We start from the raw sequence: 25,606 nt of genomic DNA, 5'->3' as shown, positions 1-25,606 counted from the left end.
CTCTATCCACACATTGTGTATTTTTGGGGGGCGTGGGCTGGGAAGGAAATGTGTGCATCATTCCTCTTTATCTCTCCCTTTTAGTGATCTGGACCTGTCTCAGACATCCCTCCTTCTCCCCTCCCCATCAGTTTCTCACTCTCTGTCTCTGTTCTACAGTCCATTGCAACCAGTTTCCCGCTCTCCCTCCACCAGTCCTTCCCCGCAAGTCTCTCACTCCATTCACAAGTCCAGCTCTGCCAGTCTTTCTCTCTCTTTCTCTTTACTAGTTAATCCTTGCCAGTCATGCTCTTTCTCTCCACCAGTCCATTCCAGTCTCTCACTCCCTCCACAAGTCTTGCTGTCAGTACATTTTCTACCAGTTACTGGGCATCCTCCAATTTCTCAGTATCCCCTAAGGAAATTGTGGCATTGCCTGTCCATGATGTCCTACGGATGCACAGATGAGGATGTGGATCACCCCCTCCCCCTGTGCAACCTAATAACAAGAAGGCAGGCTCTGTGTATTAGTCAAGAGGGCTCTTGGATTCAATAAACAGCAATTAACTTGCTAGCCTGTTTTTGAATCGGCTCTTTAAAAAGCTAGACAGTCATGAACTTGGTCCTCTGTACCACCACTGCAGCATGAGTCTCATACCCTTGACTTAGTTTTTTCAGAATGCTGTTCTCATTTCCCACATAGTATCCTACCAGCTCTTCTTGTGAGACATTCTGTTAAAGTTAAAGGCCTTGTCAAGTTTATTTACTTATAACATTTCTATCCCGCTGAGCCACAAATCTCAGTGGGCAACAGAAAATTCACACACAAAATACAATCAAACAGCAATAGACAATTAAACATATCAGTATACTGTACAGTAAACCAAAGCTAAAATAAAACATAAAATGAAGTTCTCTCCCTCTGGAGAAACGAGACAAGCTGGAGTCACTGGTGGAATTGAGTCAGGAGAGTGTAATTTGATCCATGATGATTTTAAGACCGCATTGAAAGATTTTTCTATTGGGATTAATACCCTCAAACTCTAATGGCTGTGAGCTTCAGATCTCCATTTGGATGTGCAGGAAAGGCTTGTGTGGTTGTTCTGCAAGGGGAATCTCTTTGTAAATAAGTTCAAAGAAGCAGAGAATGAAATTTAGGATCACTGGCCACACTTCAGATCTTCAGTGCAGCCACTAATGACCTGCCCTCTACATCTTTTAGTAGGTTTTTGCATGGGGTGCTGAGGAAACACTTCTGTCATCCTTAGAGAAGTTATCTTCCATCCTCTTGTCCATCAACAACAGGTGCCTCGCTGTTGTTCCAGATAGTAGAGAACTCCTAAGTATAAGCCAGCTCTCAAAACAAGGGATGGTGTTTTGACTGGATCCAGGAAAACATAGCCAGCATTCCAGTTTCCATTCCAGAGGACCTTAAATCATTGGCTCAGCATAACTTTGCACAGCTGTGTTCTCAATATAATTCAGAATGTGTAGAAATTACATCTATTGGAAATCTCCCAGATTGCCTGCTGAGAATCTCTTGGTCTATCTCCCAGCATCAGGAACAGCTATCAAGAGGGCTCTTCTCCCTGTTAAAGATCAAGATGGTCAAACCTGTTCCACCACAGGAAAGAGGACAGGAATTTTATTCCAAGTATTTCCTGATTCCAAAAAAGATAGGATGACTCCATTCCATCCTACTCCTTAGGGTTTTGAACAAGTTTATAGTAAAGGAAAAGTTCAAGATGGTTTCCCTAGGCAGCTTAATTCCTTGTCTGGAAAAAGGAAACTGGCAGTGTTCCCTGGATTTAAGAATGCTTAGACCCGCATAGAACTATTTCCAGGTCACAGGAAATATTTCAGATTTGTAATAGGAAAATGCCACCTCTGATGTTGCATACTGCCATTTGACTTAGCATTAGCACCATGCATATTTACAAAATATTTAATGATGGTGGCTGTGCAATTTTTCATAATGGTATTCATAGTTGATCAAGAGCACATCTGAAGTTGGTGCCATAGAATCGATGAACAAAACCATCCAGGTGTTAAGAGTTGCTAGGGTCCTTCATAAACTACACAAAAATCCAAATTAAGCATGTCATCTCAATTAGGGGTAGATTTTAAAAGAAGCGCGATCAGCCTACTTTTGCTTGCGCATCAGACTCAAGCAAAAGTACGCTGGATTTTAGTAGATACGCGCGGAGCCGCGCGTATCCACTAAAATCCTGGATCGGCGCGCGCAAGGCTATCGATTTTGTATAGCCTGCGCGCGCCGAGCCGCGCTGCCTCCCCCCGTTCCCTTCAAGGCCGCTCCGAAATCGGAGCGGCCTTGGAGGGAACTTTCCTTTGCCCTCCCCTCACCTTCCCCTCCCTTCCCCTACCTAACCCACCCGCCCGGCCCTGTCTACACCCCCCCCCTTACCTTTGTCGGGGGATTTACGCCTCCCGGAGGGAGACGTAAATCCCCGCGCGCCAGCGGGCCTGCTGCGCGCTGGGGCCGCGACCTGGGGGCGGGTACGGAGGGCGCGGCCACGCCCCCGGGCCGTAGCCACGCCCCGTACCCGCCCCCAAAACGCTGCCGACACGCCCCTGGAACGCCGCGACGACCGGGCCCGCCCCCGACACGCCCCCCTCCGAGAACCCCGGGACTTACGCGAGTCCTGGGGCTGTGCGCGCGCCGGGAGGCCTATGTAAAATAGGCTTCCCGGCGCGCAGGGCCCTGCTCGCCTAAATCCGCCCGGTTTTGGGCGGATTTAGGCGAGCAGGGCTCTGAAAATCTACCCCTTAGAGTTCATATGAGCCCTATTAAATATGTTTGGCAAAAGTCTTCCTTCCACAAGAAAGGATAACAAACTTATTGTCTAGTGGATGGAATAAAAGCCTGCAGACATCAGCCTGGGTCATGTTGAAAATGTTGGACTTTATGGCATCAACTGTATAAACAGTACATGTTATACCCTTGGCATGTCTCCACATGAAACTATCCCAGTGGACCCTAAGATCTCAGTGGATGAAGGACATTAAAGATTTTTGAGACTTCCAGATCGCTTTACAGCTCAGGGATTTGTCCTAGTGGGTTAGTCCAGGAGCATTTGGCCAAGTGAATGACTTTCCAAATTCCACATTCCCAAATTACTGTAACTGTGCTGGGGAGTGCATGTAGATGGGCTTCACACTGGGGGCCTATGGCCTTTCAGGAGAAATATCACACACATCTAGAGCAAAGGAGATCTAGAATACTGTAAACACTTTCAGAGATTAGTTGGCCAACAAAGTTATTGTAATTGAGACAGATAATTATAGTTACATAACAAATGATGGCAGAGGGAGATCAAAATGGCCCATCCAGTGGATATGTTTTATATAAATCAGTGTGTATGAACAAAATCATACTGCCTTTGTTGCAAGTCTGTCAGAATGTGATCTTGGACCATTTCACATGAAATGAGAATGAGAGCCACTTGTGAGGCAAGGACAATATTCTAGCAGACAAACTGACTTGAGTCCTCGAACCACACGAATAGTCCCCGGACAGAGGGCTAGCAATTCATATTTTCCTAGCGTGTAGCCAGATGGACTCAGGACCAATGGGTATTGTGCTCTCCTGATAGCAGATGGGAGACAGTCAGATTTCAAGGCTGTCGGCAGCCTACATATACCCGTACAGCTTGCTTATCTCTTCAGTATTTCTCCATCTCCATAGCAGATGCGGACACTATCCCAAACAATAATAGTATAACATTTACAGCAAGAAAGAAGGAAGAAAAAGTACCTTCAAGAGAGCCCCGCTTCTCCTGCGGTGAAACCTAATGGTCCCTCCCCCAGTCGAGACTTTCCTGAGGTGATTCTCGATATCCCTCAGAAGTGAGCCTTGGTCCAGCAGCCAAATCCCGGCATGGACTTAGCCCCCAGGGTGGCTGAAAGGCAGCGGGTGCATATTTGAGTGGGGCGGTGAAGGTATTTCCCTCTCCCCCCGCAGCTGGAGACTGCCCGGCACGAGACCGGTAAGCGCAGAGACCAAGTAAGGTAGAATAGCCGTACTGTCCTTCTCCTGATGAGGCTTTAAAATCGGGTGGAGCAGCCCTCCTTGGGCAGGCCCCGATTCGGTATGAGGGTCCACATACGTGGAGACCCTCCGGGGGGGAGGGGGGGGGTTGCCATCTTACCTTCGGGGTCATTGGCGCCATTTCCCTCCCTTGACCGGCGGTAAGCGAGGGGCAGGCCAGAGGCCCGAAGCGCCTAACTTAAACGCATATCTACAGGGTGAGCGCACAGCGGCACGCACATCTGGGTTGTGCGCACAGTGAGGTGCACAACTGGGCCGCGCGCACAAACTCCGTTGCCTGCATGCACAAATTGTGAGCACTTTGTGTGCATAACTTCTGCGCGTCCACTCACAACCAAGCGCATCCGCGCGCATAACACTACGCATGGGCGAGATTTTAAGTTCTACACGCGCACAAACAATGGCACCACCATCCAAGAAAGCCAAGGGCCCCTTCCTTTGCCCAGCCTACCACTTAAGAGCTGCGCAGCCTGGATTGAAATCCCTTCTGTGCCAACAGTGCAAACAGAACCAGGGAGAACCAAAACAAGACCCTCTACAGCCAGGAGAGGCATCTGGAACCACTGATGGCATCCAGGACCTAAGTATTTCCAACTCTGCGCCCCCACAGGAAAATTCCTCCGGGGCTTCCACTACAACCCCTCCTGGGATCAACATGGACCAGGAACCTTCTCCTGGGTGGAATTTTTCAAAGGGCTGCAAACCTTTGCCTAGGCACAACCAGCCCCTGGTTGCCCACCTGACTCAAACCATGCCGGAAGCACAAGCCCTTCCCGGCACCTCCTGGGCTTCTCGAGACATGCCTCTCCTAACCAAGAGCCTCTCTGATTGGGATCCAGATACCTCAGAGGATGAAACAGACTCCCTGGAAGAAGGAGAAATTCCCCCAGGGATGGAGCCATACCAGATCATGCTCTGATTCTTTCACAAGGATGAATTACCAACCCTAGTGTCCCAGACTATGAAGACACTGGGTCTTCCAGGCACGGAGCCCATAGTGGAACCAAAGAAGAATCCCATGTTAGTATACCTCCGTAAGGCCTCATGCTATTTTCCTACATTGGAGCCTATTAAGGAACTGATTGACCTGGAATGGAATGCTCCAGAGGCCACTTTCAAAGGGGCGTGGGCACTGGAAGCCCTATACCCGCTGGAATCCATGGCTAAGGAACTTCTACGTTTCCCCAAAGTGGATGCTATGATCTCTGTGGTCTCAAAAAGCACTACGATCCCAGTGGAGGGAGGAGCGGCACTGAAGGACGCCCAGGATAGAAGGCTGGAAGCCATCCTTAAGCAGTCCTTTGATGTATCAGCAATGATGCTACAAATTGCTTCCTGCTGCGCTTTAGTGGCACGTTCCTGTTTGATCCTCGCTAGAGATGCATCCACACCCGGAGAAGCAATGGAGCCTGTGGACTCCTTCCTCACAGATGCTACCGCAGACTTCTTGCACACCTCATCCAGGGATGTCTCCGCCGCAGTGGCGGCAAGAAGACAATTATGGCTCGGGAATTGGTCAGCTGACGCGACTTCCAAAGCAAACCTCACAAAAATGCCTTTAAAGGATCCATCCTGTTCGGGAGCAAACTGGAGAAATTAGCCAACTAATGGGGTGAATCTCCAGTACTCGGTTTACCTGAAGACAGGAACAAAAGAACATATCAGTACTTCTCCCCAAAAGAACCAAGGGTAGAGGATCGCAGCGCTCTAAACCTTACAGTCCCAATCACCTCATTCTTCAGGAAGGTCTCAGTCCTTTCGGAACAGGCACATTAAGAGAGGAGCAAGCTCAGGGGCAGGCTCCAGCCGTACCCCACAATGAGAAGACACAGACCCATCCACAGGAGGAAGACATAGGGGGCAGACTTACCCTCTTCTACCAAAGATGTGTCGAGATAACTTCGGACAAGTGGGTCCTAACTATCATTCAAGAGGGGTACTCTCTGGAATTCCAAAGCATCCCCCCCAGAGAAATTTGAGATCGTGTCACTCCCACTCCAAGAGACTGGCAGTGGAAACCACACTAGCAAGACTACTCAGCCTGAAGGCAATAGCCCTGGTGCCCACGCATCAACAAAATACTGACCACTATTCCATCTATTTTATCGTTCCCAAGAAAGAAGGAACATTCCGGCCCATCCTGGACCTTAAGACAGTCAACAGTTACCTGAAGGTACCACGCTTTCGTATGGAAACCCTACGCTCCGTTATAATGGCGGTAGAACCAGGAGACTTTTTAACCTCCCTGGACCTATCTGAAGCCTAACTTCACATCCCGGTCCATCAACATCACCAGCACTTCCTGAGATTTGCGATACTGGGCCATCATTATCAATTCAGGGTTTACCCTTCAGACTAGCCACCGCCCCCAGAACCTTCACCAAAATTATGGTGGTAGTGGCAGCAACACTGAAGAAAGGAGTCCTGGGACATCCTTATTTGGACGATTGGCTGATCAGGGCAAAGTCTCTGGAGGAGAGTCGCCACGCAACCACCAGAGTCAAGAATCTACTGCAAGAACTCGAGTGGGTTGTGAACACAGCCAAGGGCTGTCTACAGCCCTCCCAGTCACTAGAGTACCTGGGAGTCCGGTTCGATACCAAACAGAACAAGGTCTACCTTCCCCCTCCACAGAGAAGGAAGCTGATGGGTCAATTATAAAAAGTGTTGACCTCGGTCCGCCCCAAGGTATGGGACTACCTTCAAGTCCCCGACCTCATGACATCAACTCTGGAAGTTGTTCTGTGGGCAAGGGCCCATATCCGGCTGCTACAATGCTCCCTACTATCACGATGGAACCCAGTGTCCCAGAACTACTCAATTCGCCTCCTGCTACCGACAGAGGTTTGGGAGCAGCTTTTAATGGTGGCTACAGGAAGAACACCTAAGCAGAGGCATAAACCTATCCACACCGAAGTGGATCTTGCTCATCACGGATGCAAGCCTGCGAGGGTGAGGAGCCCACTGTCAGGAACTGACGGCCCAGAGACAATGTTTTTATTTATTTATTTATTTATTTAAAAGCTCTTCTATACCGTCGTTAAGTTAGGTAACCATCACAACGGTTTACAGCAAGGCACGATAATGCATAAAGTAAGTGGTATAGGTTACAATTAATCATGTGCCATCATAGTGCGGTAACAATTCACTTCAATAAACTGTGTGTACATTGAGTTTGTCTGTAGGGAGCATATTAGACGGAAAAAATTTAACCTTAATGTGCATTTGTAGGTTACAAATAACAATTTCTAGTTTGGTGCATCCTAATCAATCAACTGTTTTTTTTTTCCTTTTCTTTATCTTTATAAAAAGCTTGTTTAAATAGCCAGGTTTTCAGATTGGATTTGAATATTTTGAAGTTTCTCTGCAGCCTTATTTCGAGTGGCATGGTGTTCCATAGCACGGGGCCAGCCAGTGATAGTGCTCTCTCCCTAACTTGCGTGAGGCATGCTGTTTTGACAGAGGGAACAGTTAGTAGAGCCTTATTAACAGATCTTAGGTTTCTTTGTGGGACATGTACGTGCAGAGCAGTGTTAAGCCAGTCAGCTTTTTCATCGTGGATTAGTTTATGTATTATGCATAAAGCCTTATATTGAATCCTTTGTTCAATTGGGAGCCAGTGTAGATCGGCAAGGGTTCCTGTAATGTGATCATTCTTTTTTTTGCCAGTCAAAATTCTAGCGGCTGAATTTTGTAATATTTGTAGTGGCTGAATTGTGGATTGTGGTAGTCCTAAAAGTAGGACAATGGAACAAGGAAGAGGTGGGATGGAACATAAACCACCTGGACGCTCGAGCGGTCAGACTACCCTGCCTACGATTCAGCCACAGACTCTGAGGCGAGTCAGTCAGTCATGTCTGACAACGCAACAACTGTTGCCTACATCAACCGCCAGGGAGGAACCAAGAGCCAGCAGGTGTCTCTGGAAATAGGCCCCCTCATGGAGTGGGCAGAAACAAATCTACAAGGGATTTCGGCCTCCCACATTGCGGGAAAATACATCTCTGCGGACTACCTCAGCAGAGAAAGCCTAGACCCGAGGGAATGGTCGCTGGTGGACAATGTCTTCCAGCTGATGGTAAATCGATGGGCTCTCCCAGCCATGGACCTACTAGCAACTTGTTGCAATGCCCAGGTGCCCAGATTCTTCAGCCGCAGACAAGAACCACAATCTCAAGGAATCTATGCTCTCATCCAGAACTGGCCAGAGGAAAGCCTCCTGTATGCCTACCCACTGCGGCCACTACTGGGCAGGATCATCCACAAGAGATGACCCTGCCCACAAGAGAGAACACCACAGGGGACTAGTCCTACTAGTAACCCTGGATTGGCCAAGAAGACCATGGTACTGTGGGCATGCGAAGACTATTGGCGGAGAATCCTCTCCGTCTACTGCCATACAGGGATCTTCTTCAGCAAGGGTCGATCTCCCATGAAGACCCAGCTCGATTCTCTCTTAAAGAAGAGCGGCTACTCAAAAGCAGTGCTTGAAACTCTGCTTCCGGCATGCAAGTTCTCCACATTGCTGTCTTGCATACGGATCTGGAGAGTATTCGAAGCTTGGTATGAAGACCGCAGTCTTCTCCTGAGGACATCCAAGATTCCCACGATCCTAGAATTCCTACAGGACGGCATGCAGAAGGGATTGTCTCTCAAGGTCCAAGTCGCAGGACTGGCCAGTTTCAGGTCTGAAGTGGATGGTATCAGACTATCAACTCATCCTGATGTGTCTTGATTCCTGAAAGGAGTCAAACAACTCCGACCACCACTAAAGTGGCCAATGCCTCTATGGAACCTCAACCTAGTACTAGACTTCCTAGCAGAGGAGTCCTTCAGACCAACAAGCACCCTGTCTCTACATCTCTTGACCTTAAAGACAGCATTCTTGATTGTAATAAGCTCAGCCCGGCGCATGTCCGAACGTCAAGCATTATCCTGTTGGGAACCATTCCTCAGGCTCAACCCGGGCACCATACAGCTGCGTACGGTACCATCCTTCCTTCCAAAAGTGGTTTACCAGTTCCATATGAACCAGACCATATCCCTACCATCACCAGATGAGCACAGGCATTCGGAAGATTCACGCCTCCTCCGCCACCTGAATGTCTGCAGAATCCTAGTCCGATACCTGACGAGACCACCTGTTCCTTCTTCACAGCGGGAAGAAACAAGGGGAAGTGGCATCGCGGGCCACCATAGCCCGCTGAATCAAAGAAGTAATTAATGCTGCCTACACACAGGCAGGAAAACCATTACCTCTACAGATCAAGGCGCATTCTACAAGGGCCCAGACAGTCTCCTGGGCTGAAACCAGGCTGCTTTCGCCAGCCAAGATCTATCGGGCGGCGACATGGTCCTCCCTACATACCTTCTCCAGGTTCTACCGCCTGGATGTTCAGGCCAGGGAGGATATAGCCTTCGCAAGGGCAGCACTAAATGGGCCACGGGCAGCCTCCCACCCTATAGGGGAGTTGGTTTTGTACATCCCATTGGTCCTGAGTCCATCTGGCTACATGCTAGGAAATGGAGAAATTACTTATCTGATTATTTCATTTTCCTTAGTGTAGACAGATGGATTAGTGTAGATATTTTCCTTAGTGTAGACTCAGCATCCCGCCCACGGCTGCTCCAAAAATAGAGAACCTCTGATATCAAATCTCGAGACTGAACAAGTACGTGGCCTACCTCTAATCCAAGACACCCGCTGTTGCCCAGATGTCGGCGTTTGTTTCAGTGCACTGGTGGTCTCCAGTTTCAAAAGTTTTATTTATTTATATATATATATATATATATATATATATATCAGTTGGACCAGTTCAAGGTTAATCAAGTGTAATCAAGTATTAAGCATCATATATCCACACTGGCTTTTCGAAGACAATACTGAAGAGCTAAGCACGCTGCACGGGTATATGTAGGCTGACGTCAGCTTTGAAATCTGTCTCCCATCTGCTATCAGGAGAGCACAATACCCATTGGTCCTGAGTCCATCTGTCTACACTAAGGAAAATGAAATTATCAGGTAAGTAATTTCTCCAATTTTGCAAGTGGGGAACACCCATGGAGAATTTGTTTGTGTCCCCTTGCAACAGAAGTGTTACTTAATTCTGTTCCAGGAATGGGTCATATGGCGAACTAGCCTCAGGTACCTTCTCCCTAAATTGGGAAGAGGGTTGTCTTCTATTTGCATATACTCCATGTATTCTTGTGGAAAAGACCTTGCTAAACCACAGAACAGAATAAGAGACTACAATTCTCTTAACCCCTTATTTGCTGATACAGATTTGGTTCTCATTGCTTTGGGAGTTGTCCATCAGGGAACCAATCAGGTTGGCTAATTCTCCAACCCTCATCACATAGAACCAGGGAATGTTGCTTAATTCCAATATCAAGTCCCTGGCCTTGACAGCCTGGATGTTGAGAGGATAGGATTTTATTATATAAGCCTGTCAATGATGTGTGTCTCATTCTTCTGGCTTCTAGAAAGGGTACCACCAGAAGGTCTTATGGTTTTAAATAGAGGAGGCTTGTCCTGTGGTATGAGGGAAAGGCCCTAAATGCTTTTTCCTGTCCCACATAAAAACTACTTGTATGCCTTCTCCATCGTTCAGTATTGTCTGAAAGCAAGCTCTGTTAGGGTTCACCTAAATGCTGTTGGTGCTAACCATTACCATTCAGAAGATTAAACCCATCACTGTACAGCCTTTAGTTCAATTTATGCAAGATTTGCTTCTTTTGAAGCCTCCTATTACGTCTTAGGATCTCAACATGATGCTGACTCCCAACTGTTGAAAGCTTCCTTTGAGCCTTTAGATTCCTGTGAGCTGAAGTACCTGACAAAAACGTTATATTTTTCACTTCGGCATGCAGAGTCAGAGCTCCAGTTGTGAAAAGATGGCCCACTGGATTTCTGCAACTTCACAAAAGAGATAAGAGGGAAGTTGGAAACTACAGGCTGGTTAGCCTTACTTCAGTGGTGGGAAAATTAATGGAGAGACATCTGATGGGAAATGTTTTATAAATGGATTATAAAGTTTTAATAAATGAAATAGAAAGGATAGTGAACTATATAATCCAGTGGGTTGTAGGATCCAGGGCAACATGGTTTTATCAGAAGAAAATCATGTCAGATGAACCTGATATTTTTGATTGGGTGATCAGAGAATTATATCAAGGGCGGGAATGTGACGTGGTTTACTTGTATTTTAGCAAAGCGTTTGATATCCCTTCTAGGACGTTCATGAATGAAATGAATAGCCTCGGAATGGGTCCCAAGGTGATACAATGGATTTGAAACTGGTTGATTGACAGATGGCAGCCGATAGTGGTAAATGGAAGTCAATGTGAGGAGAGAAGGGTGATTAGTTGAGTGTGTCGGATCGGTTCTAGGGCTGGTTCCATTCAATATCTTTGAGCGATGATATGGAGGGTTTAAAAGGAAAAGTTTATTTTTGCAGATGACACTAAGATCTGCAACAGAGTGGATGCCCCAGAAGTAATAGATCTAACAAAGCGTGTGCGGTGGTCAAAGTATTGGCAGCTAAGATTCTATATGAAGAAATGCAGTATTATGCTTTTGGGGTGAAAGACTGATATGTATGGACCAGAAGAGAGACCTTGTGGTGATAGTGTCTGACGATTTGAAGGTAGTGAAGCAATACAACAAGGCAGTGACTAAGGCCAGAGGAATTGCTGGTCTCCATAGAGAGAGGCATAACTATCAGGAATAAGGAGGTGATAATGCCCCTGTATAGGTCATTGATAAGGCCTCAACTGGAATATTGTGTTCAATATCGTTAAAAGGATAGAGAGAATAGAAACAATTCAGAAAGAGTTAACTAAAATGGTATAGGATCTGCACTGAAAGACAAATTAGACTTGAGGACCTAAATATGTATTCCAGGGGTAGCCAAATCAAGTCCTCGAGAGGCGCAAACAGGCCAGGTTTTCAGATTATCCACAGTGAATATGCATAAGATAGATTTGCATGCACTGCCTCCATGTATGCAAAGACCTGAGTTGGCTACCTTTGTATATTTATTTATCTATTTATTTAATTGATTTATATTTTGCCTTTTGGCACTTCAAAGTCGATTACATTCAGGTGCTGTAGTTATTTCACAATCCCCAGAGGGCTTACAATCTAAGGGCCTGATTTACTAAAACATTTCTCCAATTCGGTGTCTGTGGGAAAAATGCTTAGTAAATGAGGCCTCAAATTTGTACCCGAAGCACTGGAGGGAAAAACGAGCTGCCCAAGGAGTTGCAGTGGGTTTTGAACTCTGACTTTCCTGGTTCACAGCCCGCTGCTACTCCACTAGAGGATAGGTTAAGCGGAGAGGATATGATAGACTTTTAAATACCTGAGAGGTACTAATATAAAAGGATCATATATTTTCTAATGGAAGGGAAGCTGTAGAACTAGTGGTTATGATATGATGCTGCAAGGGGTTAGACTCAGGAACAACATCGGGAAATATTTTCTCCACAGAAAGGAGGGTAGAAGCCTGGAATGCACTCTGGAGGGGAGGTACATAAGAACATAAGAAATTGCCATGCTAGGTCAGAGCCAAGGGTCCATCAAGCCCAGCATCCTGTTTCCAACAAAGGCCAAACCAGGCCACAAAAACCTGGCAAGTACCCAAACACCAAGAAGATCCCATGCTACTGATGCAATTAATTGACTGTCTCTTTCTCTTCATCTAGTTCTTCTCCTCCATCTCCACCTAATACTCCACCAAAACTAAATACGACTCTAGAAACTTTTGAAACCACATCAGCTCTTGAGATCGAAAATATTCTCAAGAAAATGAAACCATCCTCTCATCCCTTAGACACAATTCCAAACAACCTCCTCATTGCTATAAGGAATACCATTTCAAAGCCAATTGCCGATATCATTAATTGCTCTCTTTCCCAAGGTCTAGTTCCTGACCAACTTAAACTAGCAATTCTTAAACCTCTTCTTAAAAAACCAAATCTTCCGGCCACAGATCCAGCTAACTTCCGCCCAATAGCCAATTTGCCAATGATCGCCAAAATTATGGAAAAGATAGTCAATAGACAACTATCAGAGTACCTGGAAGAAAACTACATTCTTGCACCTTCCCAGTACGGTTTTCGTAAATCATTAAGCACTGAATCCCTACTTATCTCTCTCACCGACAATATTCTAACTAATATGGATAAAAAACAACCTCACCTCCTTATTCTTTTAGATCTCTCTGCGGCTTTTGACACTGTCAACCATTCATCTTTATTACAAGGTCTGATAGACATAGGCATTAAGGGAACGGTACTCAGCTGGTTCAAGTCCTTCCTGGTTAATAGACAATTCAAGGTAAAGATAAACAACAAAGAATCACACCCGGTCCCAGCAAATCAAGGAGTCCCTCAAGGTTCCTCCCTCTCTCCAACCCTTTTCAACGTTTACCTTCTCCCTCTCTGTCGACTTCTTAATAATCTAAACCTAACACACTACATTTACACGGATGACATCCAAATACTCATCCCAATCTCAGAATCCCTACACAAAACCTTGATTCACTGGAATAATTGCTTGCAACTAATCAATCATCTTCTATCCAGTTTCAGCCTTATTCTCAACAACAACAAAACCGAGATCTTAATTATCAATCATGACGTTAATAACAATCTAATATACCCAGCTGTCCCACTCATTTCTACCACTCCTATAATTAATCACTCACCATATGTACGTGATCTAGGCGTCATGATAGATAATCAGCTTAACTTCAAAAAATTTATAAGCACCACCACTAAAGACTGCTTCTATAAACTTCTTGTCCTGAGAAAATTGAAACCACTTCTCCACTTCAATGATTTTCGGATGGTTCTACAAGCCATTATTCTAACAAAAATCGATTATTGCAACTCGCTCCTTTTTGGCCTCCCTACCTCATCCATCAAACCCCTCCAGATGATTCAAAACTCTGCAGCTAGAATCCTTACCAATACAAATAAGAGACCATATAACCCCCATACTAAAACTCCTCCACTGGCTGCCTATTAAGCAAAGGATTCTCTATAAAGTATACACAGCAATTCATAAATCTATTTACAACATATCCCCACTCCACTTAAGTACCCAACTTCGTTTTCACTCTTCATCTAGACCTATCAGAGGAGCTTATAAAGGCACACTCTATGTTCCTTCAACAATATCCTTACATCAGAAACGTACCATCTCTTTAGCAGGACCCATCCAATGGAACATGCTCCCGCCAGACATCCGCCTTGAGATCTGCTTCGCTTCCTTCAAAAAGAAAATTAAAACCTGGCTCTTTAGCCAAGCTTTTCCAGAACTTTGATTATTTTTTACCTCCAGCTATCAAGATTTTCTCACCATCGCAATCCCTTCTGCAGATCACATTTATCTTAGACAATTACTCCTTATTTTATGATTTGGTTTCTCAAAGAGACTATACAATTTTCTCAATGTTATTTTTCGAACCTGTTTTCCATGTTTTCCAAGTTCTACAACCTTGTTATATGTACCGCCTCTTGGCGTAATTTTTATGTTTCAATGTAAACCGATGTGATCTGTATTTTAATACAGGAACACCGGTATATAAAAATCTAAAAATAATAAATAAATAAATAATGGCAGTGGCTATTCACTAAGTCAAATTGATTAATAGCAGTTAATGGACTTCTCCTCCAAGAAGTTATCCAAACCTTTTTTGAACCCAGCTACACTAACTGCACTGACCACATCCTCTGGCAACAAACTCCAGAGTTTGTGCATTGAGTGAAAAATAATTTTCTCAGATTAGTCTTCAATGTGCTACTTGCTAACCTTATGGAGTGCCCCCTAGTTAGCCTTTATGAAATTGTTTATGATGTACAGAAAGGGGATAACTCTTTCAATTTTCTGATCAACTATATATCACTCTGAGGAGTAATGACCAAGAATCTTAAACAATAGCTTAAACCTGGTGGTGGTTTGAAAAATTCAAACATAATAAGACTATTCAGAATGCAATTTCTGTAGGATGAGGGAAAAATCTTAAATATTGGCCAAAATATTGTTGTTGTTTTTTTTTGTTTTTTTTTTTTAACCTTTCCCTAGTACTGGAAGATCAGCAGAATCCTCGCCTAATTAAAGAGCTTCTTCAAGATTTGAATTCTACCATCTGTAGGCTCAAAAAAGAAAAATATGTGCTGGTTGGGAACATTAACATTTGGATTTGCCGTTTGGAAACTATCCTTGTGTGGCAGCAGCAGCTCAAAAATCTTCAGATGACCCAGGTAAACTACATTGTTGTAAATGGTTGCAGTACTGCAAAGTACAGAAACTGGATTTCATAGTTTAGAAATACAGTATTGGGTGGTATGAATGATAATTAAAAAAAAACTGAAATGTTTTTAATAAGCCACTTTCATGTATTATAATTAAGGGCTTCATATCTCTGGAATATTGTTTTAGTAGCGAGGGAGGGGGTAGCAGGGAATCTGAGTACAAGCAGAAATTGCTAAGAATTTTCTGTTTAAATAAATTGAATGTAACCTAGTTTCTTAATCATTCAGCGCTGTATATTCAGAGAAGTGTGAGATGTTAAGATTACCAGGATACCCCTAAAGAGCTGATTGCATGCAGAGCTAATTTGTGTGGAAGAGGATGTTGGAGACCCCCAAACACCATTCATAGGCAGGCATGAAGGGTTATGTCCAGGCAGTTAAGGGAATTGACAAGCTCCAGTTACCACACTAAAGTACTGAGAGTACTCTAGTAGTACTGCTCAATTTGCTTAATTTTATTAAGTTTTACAATTATAACAAAGCAATAACACTCAGTAATAGAAATCAATGGAGTATTTACACAAGTAATATTAATAAACTTAAAAGAAAAAACATTTAACAATCACTATCTTGATATCAAAAAATTCCAGCATGGAAATGAGAAACAGAAAATCACAGGGATTATTATTAGAAATTGAAATATACCGTATTTTTCGCTCCATAAGACGCACCTGACCATAAGACGCACCTAGGATTCAGAGGGGGAAAATTAAAAAAAAAAAAAAAATTTGTGCTAAACCGGCTCTGTTCCTGGGCGTCTGTGCGTCTTATGGAGCAAATTAGGGGAGTGCATAGCTTTTTTTTTTCTCCCCATTTTGTTTTCGGGTCTGGGGAGGGCCATTTCGGTCCACTCCCCAGATCAGAAAACATTTCTTTCTCTGGGAACCCCTCCCCCCAACCCTTTAAATTAATTAACAACCCCCCACCCTCCTGACCCACCTCCAAGACCTGCCAACTTAATTTACTACAACTCCCCATCCTCCTGACCCCCCCCCCCCCCCCAAGACCTGCCAAAAGTCCCTGGTGGTCCAGCGGCGGTCCAGGAATGGTCCGGGAGCGATCTCCTGGGCTTGGGCCGTCGGCTGCCAGTAAACAAAATGGCGCCGACGGCCCTTTGCCCTCACTATGTCACTGGGACCGACCAATGGCAGCGGTCGGCCCCAGTGACATAGTAAGGGCAAAGGGCCATCGGCGCCATTTTGATTACTGGCAGCCGACGGCCCAAGCCCAGGAGATCGCTCTGGACTGTTCCTGGACCCCCGCTGGACCACCAGGGACTTTTGGCAGGTCTTGGGGGAGTCAGGAGGGTGGGAGGGGGTTTGTTAGATTTTTAGGTTTTTTTTTATATTCGCTCCATAAGACGCACATAAATTTTCCCCCCACTTTTGGGGGAAAAAAAGTGCGTCTAAAGGAGCGAAAAATACGGTAATTAAGAAAACAGGCTTAACGTAGGTCTGACAGCCAATATATTAATGCCCTATTGAATAGTCATTGGAGAAGATGTCACAGATTTCCTAGATTCCAAAAATTCTTTAAGTTGCTCAGGCAAAAAAAAATATGAAACACTCTAAGTTGATAACAGTGGAGGAGTAGCCTAGTGGTTAGAGCAGTGGACTACAAACCAGGAGACCAGGGTTCAAGTCCCACTGTCTCTCCTGGTCACCTTGGGCAAGTCACTTTACCCTCCATTGCCTCAGGTACGAACTTAGATTGTAAGCCCTCTGGGGATAGTAGAAATACTACAGTACCTGAATGTAATCCGCTTTGAAGTGCTGAAAAAGTGCGAAAAGCGGATTACATTGAGATACCCGGTTCCTTGCAAAGCTATCTCTTGAGAGGTGAAATTCATAATAAACTATTTCCTGAAGGGTGAAGGAATTACCTTGCCTCTTCCAGCCTGCGGGGAACGGCTGATATAGGTGAAGGTCCGGCTCTGTCCCAGGTTAGGGAATGTCCGCCAACTTTTGGCATGGGCCTAGTAGTTTTGCCTACTTGGCTGTGTCAACCATGCCACAGCACAAGGACCCACAACCATTGTAGTAGGTACCCAAAATTTCCAAGAGAAGGGCTGCATAGGACATTTGATAACACTGAGGTATGGAGGCGGTCCCTTTGGAGTTAACTGAGTAGGGAGTCTATTGGGGTGGCCTTTAGGAACTTGAAATGCTAGGAAAGAGAGAAGGCAGGTGTTAGAGTTCCCAGTGGTGTGGCAGTGTGTCGATAATAAGATTTCTAGGAAGCTGGCAACCCTGCCACACACCTGGGAACCCCAGCATCTGCCCTCTGGGATAGTGGGAGATGGGTGAAAAGTGGTTGTGTGTATGTGTGCGTATCATTCTCTTTCCCACTCTCAATCCCCCATATAATCTTGCTCCCTCTTACTTCCTCTCCTACTCCTATCTTTTTCTTCTCACCTGCCCCAGAGACTTATCTTATGCCGAATGTTTTATTGAACAGCAAGATTAACATCAAGATTATTATACAGTCAAAATATTATACATGTCATTTTTGTGTAAATTTTAAAATTTAGTGTAATTATGAATAGAAGCCATATTGTTTGTAATATCTGTTAAATTTTCAGTGTGAACCTACATATTGAAATTCCCTGCCCCAAACTGCCAATTTCTCTTTTGTTATTTATCATGTAACTCAAGAAGACTAATTACTGGAATCAAATTAGTAAAGTTCTGAATAACCACTATTCACTCATCTGGGTCCACAGTAAGAGTTTCCCATGATCTCCTTATTCACTAATCTACATCCCTTCATTCAGAATAATATAAAAATAAAAGGCCTGTATACACAGGACCAGAAAATGTCATGCGTGCCCATTGCACTTGTGGACAGACCTTATCCATTTGGGTTTTCTCATAGCAAAACTGTAAATGTGTCCATTTAAGACCAATCTTTTCTACTGCTACTTTCATACTCTGGTAGCTCTGGGATCCAACTCAAGCTATGTACTGATTGATTAATTTGCATTCTAAATTAATTCTCCTTCCCTGAAGCTATTGCTATATTTTCATAGGTCCTAGTTAGAGAATAGTTCTGAGGAATGGAAGATAAGTTTAAATGTAATTGAATGTGTTATTTTTTTCATTAGACTACTTAGTGTATGTTAACATCACTTTATCCTGTAGCTGTGTTATGAAATTCACTTCCAAGGTATTGATTGTTCTTGACATATTTTAGCTATAAACTGTATTGTAGTTTTTGCCAAGAAACACTTATCCACAGGAAAAATTGAGATTGAAAGATGTTTCTCTAAGTAGATTGTTTTGCATGTTAGTATTCATTTCATATCAAAATAGATTTGTAATATCTTTTAGGAAATCAGCAATAGCCTTGTCCTATGTGACCTTCCATTGCAAATGCAAAGCAACATATTGTATAGATTGTCTGATGGCTGGGACATCATTAACTTAGGTCAAGTGACCCCAACCCTTCATGTGCTTAGTGAAGACAGACAGTTGTGGAAAAAGCTCTGCCAGTATCACTTTGCTGAAAAACAGGTAAGATTTTACTATTTCACATACATATATGAATAATGTTGAGTGTTTGTGTGTTTGCTGTGCTGGTCTATTTAAATTGATAAAGGTCCATAATAATGAGTAAGCCCGGACGTGGGAAAGTTCTCTGGGTAAAGTTACCTGAATGACTTTTATCTCAAATAATCAGCAGAACATTACATAACCAGTTATGTATTCTGCTGACTATACTCTGCAAAGTGAATATACCGTATTTTCCGGCGTATAAGACGACCCCCAACTTTTCCAGTTAAAATATAGAGTTTGGGATATACTCACCATATAAGACTACCCTTCTGTGTCACTACATAACCATACTGTATGTGGTACCCAGTATACAACAACCAGCCAATCACGGCAAGCGATGTACCTTACCGGCGATTGGCTGGTTGTTGTATACAAATCCTGCTTGGATTGGTCAGCTCTCCCTGCTTGCCCAGCCCTCCCTGTCTCCAAGACTATCAGAGCGGTAACGCATCCCTCTGGCCCACCTTTGTATCCTATTACCGGTACCTCCTCTGCCTCTCAGATCTCGCTCCTGAGGACTGCAGTGAAGCGGCGGAGACGTGCGAGATCTGAGAGGCAGAGAAGGAGGTACCAGTAATAGAGATGTGAATCGGAACCGGTTCTGATTCCGGTTCCGATTCACATCGTGTTTTGTTTTGTTTTTTTTCGTCCGGCCCGATCGGGTATTTTTTTTATCGGCTGCGCCCGAGCCAATAAACAAAAAAACCACCCTGAGTCAGACGAACTGAACGAAATCACTGTCAACCTGGAAGATATAGTAGGCCAGATTGACAAACTAAAGAGTAGCAAGTCACCTGGACCGGATGGTATGCATCCCAGGGTACTAAAGGAACTCAAAAATGAAATTTCTGACCTATTAGTTAAAATTTGTAACCTATCATTAAAATCATCCATTGTACCTGAAGACTGGAGGGTGGCCAATGTAACCCCAATATTTAAAAAAGGCTCCAGGGGTGATCCGGGTAACTATAGACCAGTGAGCCTAACTTCAGTGCCGGGAAAAATAGTGGAAACTATCCTCAAGATCAAAATTGTAGAGCATATAGAAAGACATGATTTAATGGGACACAGTCAACATGGATTTACCCAAGGGAAGTCTTGCCTAACAAACCTGCTTCATTTTTTGAAGGGGTTAATAAACATGTGGATAAAGGTGAACCGGTAGATGTAGTGTATTTGGATTTTCAGAAGGCGTTTGACAAAGTCCCTCATGAGAGGCTTCTACGAAAACTAAAAAGTCATGGGATAGGAGGCGATGTCCTTTCGTGGAATACAAACTGGTTAAAAGACAGGAAACAGAGAGTAGGACTAAATGGTCAATTTTCTCAGTGGAAAAGGGTAAACAGTGGAGTGCCTCAGGGATCTGTACTTGGACCGGTGCTTTTCAATATATATATCAATGATCTGGAAAGGAATACAATGAGTGACGTTATCAAATTTGCAGATGATACAAAATTATTCAGAGTAGTTAAATCACAAGCAGACTGTGATACATTACAGGAGGACCTTGCAAGACTGGAAGATTGGGCATCCAAATGGCAGATGAAATTTAATGTGGACAAGTGCAAGGTGTTGCATATAGGGAAAAATAACCCTAGCTGTAGTTACACGATGTTAGGTTCCATATTAGGAACTACCACCCAAGAAAGAGATCTAGGCGTCATAGTAGATAATACATTGAAATCGTCAGCTCAGTGTGCTGCAGCAGTCAAAAAAGCAAATAAAATGTTAGGAATTATTAGGAAGGGAATGGTTAATAAAACGGAAAATGTCATAATGCCTCTATATCGCTCCATGGTGAGACCACACCTTGAATACTGTGTACAATTCTGGTCGCCGTATCTCAAAAAAGATATAGTTGCAATGGAGAAGGTACAGAGAAGGGCAACCAAAATGATAAAGGGGATGGAACAGCTCCCCTATGAGGAAAGGCTGAAGAGGTTAGGGCTGTTCAGCTTGGAGAAGAGACGGCTGTGGGGGGATATCATAGAGGTCTTTAAGATCATGAGAGGTCTTGAACGAGTAGATGTGACTCGGTTATTTACACTTTCGAATAATAGAAGGACTAGGGGGCATTCCATGAAGTTAGCAAGTAGCACATTTAAGACTAATCGGAGAAAATTCTTTTTCACTCAACGCACAATAAATCTCTGGAATTTGTTGCCAGAGGATGTGGTTAGTGCAGTTAGTGTAGCTGGGTTCAAAAAAGGTTTGGATAAGTTCTTGGAAGAGAAGTCCATTAACTGCTATTAATCAAGTTTACTTAGGGAATAGTCACTGCTATTAATTGCATCAGTAGCATGGGATCTTCTAGGTGTTTGGGTAATTGCCAGGTTCTTGTGGCCTGGTTTGGCCTCTGTTGGAAACAGGATGCTGGGCTTGATGGACCCTTGGTTTGACCCAGCATGGCAATTTCTTATGTTCTTATGTTCTTATGTTCTAACTAATCCCTCAGCTTCCCCCACCCTCCTGACCCCCCCCCCCCCAAGACCTGCCAAATTAAATACAACCCCCACCTTCCTGACCCCTCCAAGACCTGCCAAATTAAATACAACCCCCCACCCTCCTGACCCCTCCACAGGATCTGCCAAATTAGTTTTCTACAATCCCCCACCCTCCTGACCCCTCCAAGACCTGCCAAAAGTCCCTGGTGGTCCAGCGGGGGTCCAGGAGCGGTCCGGGAGCGATCTCCTGGACTTGGGCCATCGGCTGCCAGCAATCAAAATGGCGCCGACGGCCCTTTGCCCTTACTATGTCACTGGGGTCGACCAATGGCAGCGGTAGCTCCTGTGACATAGTAAGGGCAGTCTGCTGCCAGTAATCAAAGTTTCTGTATTGGGGAAGGGTTTGGACAAGTGGCCGGGTTGTTGCCATGTACCATGTCTTTTCTGAATTTTGTGGAGCCACCTTGAATGGTGGTCCTGGGGTGGAGGTTGGTGTCTAGTTAAGACCCCCAGTGACTCTTTGTTTTTAATTTGTTTAATTTGTTTGGAACTTTTTATCAGTTTTTAAGACACACAAGTTCCTTTACAGGTGAAACAACTCTTTCCTTGGATCCTGTCAGATCAGTCCAAGGTCCAGAAATAGTATACCATTTCCAGGTATAAAAAGATAAAACAAATAACACAAAATAAGGAATTAATGAGATATTTGATGTAATTGATTATGACAAAAGATAACTACTAGGAAAATAAAAGCAACAGTCAATTTAGCGAGATCGAACAATATTAATTGTCTATTCTAAAACAACCCATAATGCAACCTGTAAGAGTTCTAGATCTGGTCATATTTAAAATGCTGTCCTTTTAGAGCAAATCTTATTTTCCCGATTATCAACAATATCACGAGTCTGAGCATGCCAATAGTTCAAATTTGGGTTAGATTTTCAGTGGGTAGCAATGGTGAACCTAGCAGCAAGGAGGAGCTGACCCACAAGGGGATCTAAACTTAAGAGATATTAAGGAACCATCCCATCCCATTCGACAAATCATTTGAAAAAAACTGCCTCGACCCTTTCAACATACATGAAGGCAATACAACACAAACTATCTCAGCTGAAACTAACACCTTAAACGCAAAACAAATCTGCAATTGGTTAAGGAAAAATTTCATGATAATCAAGCCGCCAACCCTAGATCTAGGAAATTTTAACATTACACCTTCAGATCAAGTACAGGACCTAGGAATACAGATCGATGAGAACTTTTCAATGAAAAAGCATATAAGCAAATTAAAACAATATTACATCAGCTGAAACCATTAGTAGCTATTAAAGACTTCCGCACTGTTTTACAATCACTAATATTTTCAAACATAGATTACTCCAACTCCCTATTACTAGGCCTTCCTTCAGGACTATTAAAACCACTACAGTTACTACAAAATGCCTAAGCTAGACTCCTACTAGAGACAAGGAAATTTGACCATGTCACCCCCTTGCTGATAGCACTGTACTGGTTTCCTGTACAATCAGGAATTCATTATAAAGTATTAACTCAAATTTTTAATATCATCAACATTAACCCATGCTTCATAGGAGTGACACTTCAACCATACACACAGCAGAGAGCCCTAAGGTCGCAAAACAAAGGACTTCTAAAGGTGTCTACAACATGGAGCACACGTGACACAAATAAGAGACTGAATGTTTTCCATAGGAGGCCACAAGTTGTGGAACTCTCTCTTCCAGAGTCACTAAGTCTAATAACAGAGTTTCAAACAGGAATTGAAAACATGGCTCTTTAGGAAAGCATTTGATCTAATGTAAAATACCAATATGCCAATAATAACATCAGTATCTGAACCTTAGATAGTTAGTTGATTGAGCAATAAGCATTGAACAATGTAAAGTCAACATACTGAGTATAACATAAAGGATAATGAAATGGAAATTATAGGTTACAATCTTTCAGTGCACCCTAGCTAACTTGTACTTGCTGCTGATGTGTTGACCTAGAATATGTATTTACTGTTGTGATAAACTTGATTATGTATGAATATGATCTAGAATATGTAGTTGATGTATTGACCCAGAATGGGAACACTGACTTAGTAAACTGTTGTGATCTTATTTTGGAACAATGGTATATAAAACGCCTAAAATAAAAAATTAAATATTTTTACTGTTATACAATTATATTTTACTTACTACTTAGATTTATATCCCAATTTTTTAAATACATAATTCACTCAAAGCAGGTTACAGCATATTAGAAAAAATTAGCTTAGAAACGGGTCATTTGTAGCATGACATTTTGAGGGATTAATAGATTTGAATAACAGCGGGATCTCAATATAGCTTGACAATAAAGTGAATAAAATAAAGTGCACCTTTAGGCTATCTATATAAATATAGTACCTGAATGTAGTCTGCTTTGAAGTATCACGAAAGGTGGAATATAAATAAATAATGTGCAGTCATGACTAAGTTCTAAATCTAAACAAAGATATTAGTGACTAAGTCAGAATAAATAGCACCATTGAAATATTCAGATTGTAGCAATATGTTTAAGGTATTCAGGTGGAAATGTCAGACAGTTTCATAGTCTGTCATGTGTAGCTTTTAAAGGCTTGATAAAATAGCCAGGCTTTTATTTGCTTACTGAAATGAGTAGGCTGTTTTTGTTGTATCGTAATCATAATGAGTCAGTAGATCACTTCAGCTGTTGCTTGGCTGCACTTTCTTCCTGGATGTGCAAAAACAAATTAGAATTCTTTGAAAACAGAAGTGTTGCAGATTAGAAAAGGAAATAATGTGAACCCTGGTCCATCCTTGACTATTGAAGTTTTATTACCAGTAATTTGATCTACTTTGTAGCGTAATAATTTGTATTCATTCGCTGGTTAAGAATTTTTTTCATTTATGGCAGTTAGGATTGTTGTGCCTATTATTTGATCAGAAGCGTTTTTCCAATCATATTCTATGCTACTATCATTGTTTGATTATATTACTGAAAAGGATTGTACCTGGATTTGTGAGAGACAGATCAGAAAACTTCAATTTAAAAATCAGCGGCATGCCTTCAGATAAGTTGTAAGGGTTTTTTTTAGGCAAAATATTTCTCCAATCCTGATGATAGTGTATTGGCTGCCAGTTATATCCTGTGTGAAGTTTAAAGCCAGAATCTTAGCCTTTACAGAGGTTAGGCCCAGACTATCTATGATAGAAATTGTTCTTTCCATTCGGAAAGTGAAGAATTATCATGTTTACCCTCTGTTTAAAAAATTGAAGACTTATGTAACAAATGGGTTAAAAAGTTAAAGAAGGGAGAGAGAAATTTTTTTTTAATTGACCTGCTCCCTGGGGAACTTCTGATTAGTGCTGTCATAGCTCAGGCTTATGGGACCCAGTGGTGGGTGCTTTCATAGCCCATGTTGTTAGGCTGGTTGAGCTACCACAATCATCGCGGCTCCACTGTTTTTGGGCAGCCGTGGGAGATCCCTACCTTGTGGCTGCATGGGCGAGCCAGCAGCATGGAGGGGAGCTCGCAGTGCAGAGGAGGGCAGCCAGCTGCTGATACAGCAATGGGGATTTCCTGCCTCGCTGCTGTTGGAGTAAGCCGGCAATCAGCTGTCCCAGAGTCGCAGTAAGTAACGGGGGGGCAAAGCAACAAACCACATTAGGTGAATCATGGGAGGCCAGGGATGCCTGGGAGCATGTTTTATTTGGCAGCGACAGCATTAGGGAAATTGCCACTGCCCCTGCCCCAGGAGAGCCAGGATTCAGTGTCAGGGACCAGCAGAAAGTCCCGGCATCACTACAGCATGCAGGCTGTACCAGAAGTGGATGGCCCGAGGCACATCCGATTCGCGGCACAATTGTAGCCATTTTAAAAGTTAAAAATAAGGAAAAACAAGCAGCGAAATTTAAAATTAAAACCCTGATCTGAGGTGGGGGAGAACAGCAAATGCACCCACTTTAGTTTGGAAGCTCCGGGTGAAACTCACCAAACTCAATCCTATAAGTGTTCCACATCTCTCTCAAAACTTAAAAAAATGGGGAAAAATAATATATTGGGCACAAGTCAGGGGAACTCCTCTGGCGGACACTGAATTGATCCTAATTACCCCGTTTTAAACAGTTGCCCAAACTTCCTAAATAGCCTGATTTGAACACACATAATGGTGGTTGTCAGGTGAGCGGGATCTCAGTATTTTACTATGCCCTTCAAAAGGTTTTGGA

At 43.4% G+C, this 25,606-nt stretch overlaps 1 protein-coding gene across 5 annotated transcripts in view; it reads left to right on the top strand.

Annotated features, from left to right (window-relative positions):
* The window catches only part of FBXO25 (F-box protein 25), a 168,424-nt gene that overhangs the window by 82,656 nt on the left and 60,162 nt on the right, over positions 1 to 25,606 (top strand). For all 5 annotated transcript variants that reach the window (XM_029595772.1, XM_029595771.1, XM_029595770.1 and 2 more), the window contains 2 exons: positions 15,141 to 15,319; positions 18,700 to 18,882. In XM_029595772.1, the coding sequence (XP_029451632.1) occupies positions 15,141 to 15,319; positions 18,700 to 18,882 (362 nt within the window). The remainder of the gene's footprint in view (positions 1 to 15,140; positions 15,320 to 18,699; positions 18,883 to 25,606) is intronic.

The sequence above is a fragment of the Rhinatrema bivittatum genome, chromosome 3 (genome assembly GCF_901001135.1).
Source record: "Rhinatrema bivittatum chromosome 3, aRhiBiv1.1, whole genome shotgun sequence".
Classification (NCBI taxonomy): domain Eukaryota; kingdom Metazoa; phylum Chordata; class Amphibia; order Gymnophiona; family Rhinatrematidae; genus Rhinatrema; species Rhinatrema bivittatum.
Note: the sequence above shows the minus strand (reverse complement) of the source record. Positions and strands in the feature narration are given on the sequence as shown.